Source organism: Arachis duranensis, chromosome 9 (assembly GCF_000817695.3).
Source record: "Arachis duranensis cultivar V14167 chromosome 9, aradu.V14167.gnm2.J7QH, whole genome shotgun sequence".
In the NCBI taxonomy this organism is placed as follows: Eukaryota; Viridiplantae; Streptophyta; class Magnoliopsida; order Fabales; family Fabaceae; genus Arachis; species Arachis duranensis.
The window spans coordinates 104,465,365-104,474,086 of record NC_029780.3 but is presented as its reverse complement, the minus strand read 5'-3'; the positions used below and the strand labels follow the sequence as shown (position 1 = coordinate 104,474,086).

The following is an 8,722-nucleotide window of genomic DNA, read 5'->3' as shown; positions in this document are numbered from 1 at the left end:
GCATTTTTAATAAAATCTAATAAGCTTTTAACCAATAAAAAAATGTATAATTTTATATTATTAAATATAATCTCATATTATTAAAAATATTAATAAAAATTAATTAACGATTATAAATCAGAAAATCTGTTGGCACTTATTACTAACTGTAATTAATTTACCACTCCGAGAGGTCACACTCTAGTTGAAAGAAAAAGAAAATCATATCTAGTATATATATCATTGTTGAAAAAGGGGTAGGTTTCCATTAATTAGGTAAAGCCAAAACATGAAGATGGAAGTTACATACTGATTCTGGAATATCTTGTACGCAAACATGGTTACCAAACATAACAATCATAGTAGGTAGTTAGTTACGTAGCTTCTTTCTTTGCACGGCAAAACACAAGGCCCCTACCATCTCCTTCATGGACCATGAAACACCATCTCAAATCAATAGCTGAACATGGAAAACGTGTCTTCAACCAGAACCAGGGACTCATTCATCTTGGCAAACTTGGCCAAGTTGAAGACGCTGTCACTGTCTTCGAAACCATGCCCCACAAGAACCTTGTAACTTACAATTCCATGGTTTCGGTTTTTGCTAAAAATGGTAGGATCAATGATGCCCGCAAACTGTTTGATAAAATGCCCCATAGAAACCTGGTTTCTTGGAACACCATGATTGCTGGGTATGTTCACAACAACATGGTTGAAGAAGCCGCTCACTTGTTTGACACAATGCCTCGCAGAGATAACTTCTCATGGGCTTTGATGATAACTTGCTATTCGCGTAAGGGGATGCTCCATAAGGCTAGGGAGCTCTTTGATTTGGTTCCTGATAAGTTGGACACTAAGTGTTGGAATGCCATGATTGCAGGTTATGCGAAGAAGGGTCACTTCCGCGAGGCCGAGGAAGTGTTTGAGCGGACACCGGTAAAGGATTTGGTTTCTTACAACTCGATGTTAGCCGGGTATACCCAGAATGGTAAAATGCATCAAGCATTGCAGTTTTTTGAGAGGATGACCAACAAGAACGCAGTTTCATGGAACTTGATGATTGCTGGGTTTGTTAACTGTGGTGATCCTAGTTCTGCTTGGCAGTTGTTTGAAAAGATTCCAAATCCTAGTGCTGTTTCTTGGGTTACGATGTTGTGTGGATTTGCAAGACACGGTAAGATTATGGAGGCTAGGAAGCTTTTTGATAGTATGCCTGATAAAAACGTGGTCTCGTGGAATGCAATGATTGCAGCCTATGTCCAAGACTTGCAAATTGGTGAAGCTGTAAAGCTGTTCAAGGAAATGCCAGATAAAGATTCTGTGTCATGGACTACAATAATTAATGGGTACATTAGAGTTGGTAAGCTTAACGAGGCAAGGAAAATTTATAATCAGATGCCTTGCAAGGACACGGCAGCACAAACTGCTTTGTTGTCCGGATTAATACAGAATGGAAGAATAGATGAGGCTGGTCAAATGTTCAGTCGAATTCATGTTCGCGATGCTGTTTGTTGGAACAGCATGATTTCAGGCTATTCACAGAGTGGAAGAATGGAAGAAGCTTACAACCTATTTAGACATATGCCCATCAAGAATGCAGTTTCGTGGAATACTATGATTTCCGGGTACGCTCAGGCAGGGAAGATGGATCGAGCAGCAGAGATCTTTCATTCCATGGAAGCAAGGAATATAGTTTCTTGGAATTCTCTTATTGCAGGTTTTCTACAAAATAGCTTATACTTGGACGCTGTTAAGAGTTTTGTTATCATGGGACAGGAAGAACAGAAACCAGATCAATCAACTTTTGCATGTGCCTTAAGCGCGTGTGCGAATCTTGCAGCCTTGCAATTAGGCAAGCAGCTCCATGAATACATTCTGAAGAGTGGTTATGTAAATGATATCTTTGTTAGTAATGCCTTGATTGCCATGTATGCAAAATGTGGAAGGGTACAGAAGGCAGAACAGGTGTTCAGAGATATCTGGCGCGCAGACCTTATCTCTTGGAACTCCCTCATTTCGGGTTATGCTTTGAATGGATTAGCAAATGAGGCGTTTAAGGCCTTCGAGCAGATGTTATCAGAGGGGATTGCTCCAGATGAGTTTACCTTCATGGGTATGTTATCAACATGCAGTCATGCCGGTTTAGCTCTGAAGGGTTTGGCTTTGTTTAAATGCATGGTTGAAGAATTTAGCATTGAACCCTTGGCTGAACATTACAGCTGCCTAGTTGATTTGCTTGGCCGTGTTGGTAGGTTTGAGGAAGCCTTCAATGTAATGAGGGGTATGAAGGTGAAAGCAAATGCTGGACTATGGGGTTCGCTGCTTGCGGCTTCTCGAGTACATAAAAACCTTGAACTCGGTAGAGTAGCAGCCAAGATGCTTTTGGAACTCGAACCTGCTAATGCCTCCAACTATGTTACTTTGTCAAACATGCTTGCAGAGGCAGGAAGATGGAAAGAGGTTGAGAGGCTAAGGGTGCTCATGAGGGAGAAACAAGCTACGAAACTTCCCGGATGCAGCTGGATTGAAATACAAAATCAAATACAATCTTTCATCTCCGACGATCCCTCAAAGTCGAGAGCTGAAAATATTCCGTTTATATTGAATAGTTTAACTGAACACATTAGGGACAAATGTATATCTGATATGAATCAATCATTGGAATTTTATGATTGGAGATACCAAAGTGTTAGCCTGCCAAGAGGTTAATTAAAGTAGCAAAAAACCTTTTTGAATGAAATTAGAGAGATACCAAATGTCCAAATGTCATGTGTTAATGCCATGTCTCTTTGAGAAGAAAATGATGCCGCAAATTTTGGTTCTGTGGCAGAAAAGTTGAAGCATACAAGAAAATGAATGAACACCCTGCAAGATGATATATTCACTAGAATGGTTCTCTTCAACCATACTTTCTTCATGTATTCACCTTTTTCCATTTTTGTGATTTATGAGAATACTAAATACTTATCTACCATGAAAAGATATATGTAGCTTCAGTAAAACTAGTCTCACATAATCTCAGGTGCGAACAATACATAATTGATACTTGATGCATTTATGTTTTAACTTGTTATCAATTAGATGAAATACTTTTCCACTGGACTATTGGAAATGATATAGACATAAAAAAGTGTGTTAACTGGATGTCCAAGATCGTACAAGTACACAAAATATTTTACCATCCAACTTGAAATGTGTTCCTCTATCAGTGATATGTCACACACATGCTATATTGTATGCATCATGCAAACTGAGTTCTGCAGGAATTCAGGATAAAGATGCTGCTAGCTATGCTCTATTTTGGAATGTCCAAAATTTACTGTTCTCTTTCAAATTTCTAACCACTTGTTCTCTGTTATGTAAATCAACTATCATTGAGACAAAACCTTCAAACTAGATGCTACTCTCTTAATTCTCATGACCATTCCTGAGTTTGAACTCGAATACGACTTAACGAGAGACTTACAAATCCTCCATCTATGTCAAGTTTCTGCTGCAAATTCATTAAGTTTCAAATGTAACAAAGGGTCAAAATGACTCTCACGACGTAAAACACATTTAACCAATTTGGATTGGTCTAGTAGTCAGCTCACTAGTCCGTTTAAATAAGAGTTGGGAGTTAAAATCTTGCTTTATACATGTAGCAACCTGTTAGTTAATAGCAAATCCTTAATGAAACTCAAATTTACGGCGAATTACCTTAGTCTGTTGGGTTGAATGATACCGTGAAAATAAAAAACAAAATGTAAAACGAGATTTTTTTTTTCATTTTTATATGAAAATGGAAGGAGTATTTAATTGAAGCATAATTGGGCTGTTAGAAATGTGGGCCTCAAAGCCAATCTAATTTATACAGCCACTGTCATAGTGACATTCAGAAGATAAATGTGACCCAAAAAAAAAAGCAGAAACGCTATTTTCTTTTTAATGCTCATTTATATTATATTTTGAACTAAAAAATTTATCTCCTTATTTAAAAATATTAAATTTTATAGAGAAAGTAACAGATACAAGGTGCCTTCTAGTTTGTTAGATTGCAGGATTAATTTTTGGGACATATAATTCAATAATCCAAGTAAAAGAAATTTTAAGGAGATCATAAATTTAAACTAGGATCTATCTTTTTTTATTTTTGGTTCAGAAAAAAAAAAAAGAGTTATACGTAATATTTTTTCACCTCGTGTACCCTTCTATACCCTAAACTCTTCTACCTCACTTTTTTCCTTTTTTTTATCTTTTTTTTTTCTTAGGTATAGTTGCCTTCTACCTTACTTAAAGAGAAATTTTTGTATAAAGATTGAGGGAGGATGCCATTGTTTTTTTTTTTTCCTTAAAGAAAAATGGTTCAGTTACAAAAATAGAAGTGCTTTATTAAAAGCGTAAAAGGTTCAAGTTCGATTATTTATTTTTGCTACCTAGTTAAAAATATATTCCGAAAATTTAAATATTTTTTTATCAAAAATAAAATTGGAGAATGCCAATGAAAGGCACATTGTTCTATTATCATCAACTCACAGCATTACTAAACTCCCAACAAATTTTATTTTTCCGTAAAATAAAAAAAAAAACCAACAATTCAATGATCAATTCATGTTATGTTACCCTCAAAATTTCAGGCAACAGAAAACCATGATTTAGACTCTGATCATTAAAATGTTGAAGGAAAGACAACTTTTTTGGGGCATGAATAAGTAAACTTCTACATTTGCTTAAACAGATTAATGGACTAATTATTAGATTAATCCAACTTAATTATTCGAACATTATTGTTAATAATAGAACAATTAATGTTTAGTTATGTTATTTTTTTCATAGCAACTGACACTTTTTTTATTAATTTATCTTTCTTTATTTATTATTTATTATCACTAATTAAAGTAAATAAATTCTTTTTAAATGGATTTATTACTCATCTAATTACTCACTTAATGATAAATAAAGTTTGAAACTTTGAATTGACACTTCCTTATTTAATATGTATAATAATTTATTTATTATATAAATTCACTTTTAACGTTGAACACTAGATGAAAAATGAGGAAAATAAGGAAAACTTGAAAAAAAAATCAAGAAAAGAATGTTGTGAAGAGAAACTATAGAGTTCACAATTAATGCAAACACAAAAATTAATATCTTTCTTACAAATAAACATATTATATGTATCTCTTCATACAATGATGTATCTACCAAAAGTTTTATAATGTATTATACATTATATTTATTTTTAACCACAAAATTATTGTTATAGAATTTTCTACTATATATTTTGATGATTAATATGAATATAAAAGAAGAAAATACATATATACTAGAAAAACATTGAAGAACTTACTAATTTTGAGTGAGAATTGTGTGATTCATTATTCCATCAATCATTCAAGGAATTATTCCCTATTGGGACCCTCATTCACTCCCTCGAGAAGAGTTAAAAGGAAAAGTCTTAAAACTTACAAAAACCAAACCACAGTCATTCACTTCACTCAACAAACACAAACACAAACACAGTATCCATAGTTTCCTGTCCATTCAAACAGACAGACAGTCCTCTCTCTCTCTCTTTCTCTCTTTTTTCTCTTCCCTTCTTTCCCTCCCTTTTCCCTTTTATCCACTTTCTCTTTTTCTCTCTCTCTCTCTTTTTCCCATCATCAAGGTTTTTAAGGAGCTTATTCTTAACAAAAGTGGTTTATTCCATTATTATTTAAATTCTTTTATATAGTTCCCACAAATAACACTGACCATAAGCTTTTGATAATCCACATTCCTTTACATCTAACAATCAATAGAGAAAGATAAAGCAATCAAATCCCACTTTCATACAAAAAGCCAAAACTTCCCCTCACTAACAAGAAAGGCACAAAACCCTCACAATATATATCTATCCATCTTGCACCCCTCTCTTCATAATAATAATACAAATGAAAAAAACCCCATTAACACTTCTTCTCTAGATAGTTCAAAATTCTTCTAAATTTTTTATTTACTATCACTTCTTGCGAGCAAAGAGATATGAGAGGAGGAATATGCAGTATTCAGCTTCAGGCTCTTACGCCTGAAGCTGCAACTGTTGTCAAGCAGGCGGTTAGTCTCGCGACGAGGAGGGGCCACGCACAAGTGACTCCTCTTCACGTCGCGAGCGCCATGCTGGCTGCATCTGCGGGTCTTCTAAGAAAGGCTTGCCTTCAGTGTCACTCGCACCCGCTTCAGTGCAAGGCGTTGGAGCTCTGCTTCAACGTTGCACTGAACCGGTTGCCGGCGTCCACTCAAAGCCCACTATTGGCACCTCATCACCAGTACTCTTCGACGCCGTCCCTGTCCAACGCGCTGGTGGCGGCGTTCAAGCGCGCGCAGGCTCACCAGCGCCGCGGATCCATTGAGAACCAACAGCAGCAACAACAACACATCTTGGCTTTGAAGATTGAGGTGGAGCAACTCATAATCTCAATCCTTGATGACCCTAGCGTTAGTAGGGTCATGAGAGAAGCTGGTTTCTCAAGCACAGTTATCAAAGCTAGGGTTGAACAAGCTCTTTCAATGGAGGTTTCTTCACAGAAAGAGTCCAAGGAAAGCAGCATAAGGCCTCATCAGCAACAACAAGTTCTTGGTAATGGAAGCAATAACAACAATGTGTCAGCATCTTCTAGACCTTTTGATCAATTATTCATGAAAAATGATGATGATGAGGTGGTTAGTGTGTTGAATGAGTTGGTGAAGAGAAGAAGGAACACAGTGATTGTGGGAGAGAGTTTAAGCAATGTTGAAGGAGTGGCCAAGGGAGTGATGGAGAAATTTGAGGTTGGGAATGTTCCAATGGAGTTAAGGTATGTTCAATTTGTGAGCCTTCCTTTGATGTATTTCAGGAACATTTCGAAAGAAGAGGTTGAAAACAAGATGATGGAGATTAGGAGCCTTGTGAGGAGCTATGTTGGGAGAGGGCTTATTCTCTACTTGGGTGACCTCAAATGGTTGTTTGACTTTTGGTCAACCTTTTGTTCTGATGAATCTTCAAAGAACTTGTATTGTTCTTTGGAGCATATGGTTATGGAGATCAAGAAATTGGTGTGTGAGAATAATAATGGTAATAGGGTTTGGCTTTTGGGGATTTCAAGCTTTAAGACTTACATGAAGTGTAAGATTTCTCATCCTTCTTTGGAATCTATTTGGGAGCTTCATCCTTTCACTATTCCTGTTGGAAGCCTTAGCCTAACTTTAAACTTTGACAGGTAAATTATTATATTCTTTATATTTTCTATTTTCTATTTTCTTATTTTGTAATTAATTAATGTATGGTTGTTGTTTTAATTATTACAGTGATTTTCAAGGTCAAGAGAGAAGCAATGCATTATTCAAGAACCTAACTTGCTGTAGAGATTGTTCACTAAATTTTGAAAAAGAAGCTCAGAGCATAACCAATAACGTGAGCAGAAAAGTTAGCAGTGTTACTACTACTACCACCTTGCCAACATGGCTCCAAAATTGCAAAAAAGAAGACAAGATTCTCATAATAGAAGATGAGGTTTGTATATACCTTTTGCTACTTCATTTTTAGATTCAAAAAATGAACAAATATTATTAATATTATTATTTTATATAAAAAAATAATATTCTCTTTTGTTATTTATGCAGCAGGAAAATACAATAAGACTTAAGGAAGTGTGCAAGAAATGGAACTCATTTTGCAATTCAGTTCACAACAACAACAAGAGACAGATTTCATCATCAATTCATGAAAAACCAGTTTTGTTTGGTTCATCAACTCCATCATCTCCAACTTCTGTTTCATCATCACATGAATTATTAGCAAAATCTAACAACACTCATCATCACCAAAGCCAGCACCTAATAAACTGGCCAATCATAAGCATTTCCACTGAGGAAAAAGTAGAACCAATCAGAGAATGTGAGTTACTATACACTGAAAATGGCAGTGATGAAAATTGTTGCTATGATGGCAACAACCTCATCATGTTCATGCCAGATCATAGAGAAGACAATAACAATGACAATGACAATAATGCCCTCCACCCTAAACCAGATCTCTTGTCAAATCCAAACTCAAGTCCAAACTCAGCTTCTTCAAGTGAAGCAGTTGAAGGCTTAGACAGCACTCAGATGTTCAAAGAACTCAATGCTGAGAATCTCAAGATTCTCTCTGATGCATTGGACAGAAAAGTTCTTCATCTTCAACTTCCACAACACAACAAAGGCAAGATTGTTCATGAGATTGCAAGCACCATCCTTCAATGCAGATCAGGAATGATGAGCAACAAAAACAGATTGGTGAAGAGAGAAGAAGAGAAGCAAGAGACTTGGATGGTGTTCTTGGGTTTGGACCATTCTTCAAATCAAGCCAAGGAGAGTGTCTCAAAGGAGATAGCTAAGGCTGTGTTTGGATCTTATGCTAACTTTGTAACAATTTCCATGAGCAATTTCCTCACTGATGAATCCAAGCACTGCAATAAGAAGAAGAGGCCAAGGAATGAGTTTGGAAGCAGTTATCTTCAGAGGTTTGGTGAGGCAGTTAATGAGAATCCTCATAGAGTGTTCTTCATGGAAGATTTGGATCAAGTTGATAACTTTTCCCAAAAGGGTATCAAGAAAGCCATTGAGAGTGGTAGTTTGATGCTTCCTGCTTGTGAATCTGTTCCTCTCAAGGATGCCATTGTCATTTTCAGCTGCGAAAGTTTCTTCAGTTCTTCTTCATCATCAAAACCTTCTTCTGATGAATGCAAAGGCAAAGGGAAAG

At 36.1% G+C, this 8,722-nt stretch overlaps 2 protein-coding genes across 2 annotated transcripts in view; both read left to right on the top strand.

Moving 5' to 3' along the window:
- Positions 1–275: 275 nt before the first annotated feature.
- Positions 276–2,719, top strand: LOC107466593 (pentatricopeptide repeat-containing protein At4g02750-like). Its single transcript, XM_021130953.2, has 2 exons — positions 276–772; positions 860–2,719. Exons 1-2 carry the CDS (start codon positions 415–417, stop codon positions 2,686–2,688), a joined length of 2,187 nt encoding a protein of 728 aa, XP_020986612.1. The 5' UTR covers positions 276–414; the 3' UTR covers positions 2,689–2,719.
- A 3,071-nt stretch (positions 2,720–5,790) lies between these two features.
- LOC107466584 (protein SMAX1-LIKE 3-like) overlaps positions 5,791–8,722 on the top strand; it is a 3,278-nt gene continuing 346 nt past the window's right edge. Inside the window, exons 1-3 of the mRNA XM_016085582.3 lie at positions 5,791–7,199; positions 7,288–7,492; positions 7,606–8,715. Of these exons, the coding sequence (XP_015941068.1) occupies positions 5,986–7,199; positions 7,288–7,492; positions 7,606–8,715 (2,529 nt within the window). The 5' untranslated portion in view covers positions 5,791–5,985. The remainder of the gene's footprint in view (positions 7,200–7,287; positions 7,493–7,605; positions 8,716–8,722) is intronic.

Excerpts from the sequence above, each read along its gene's own strand:
- LOC107466593 (XM_021130953.2), top strand. The coding sequence starts at position 415 with ATGAAACACCATCTCAAATCAATAGCTGAACATGGAAAACGTGTCTTC. Across the intron at positions 773-859 it reads GATGATAACTTGCTATTCGC|GTTATGCGAAGAAGGGTCAC; the intron begins GTAAGGGGATGC and ends CCATGATTGCAG.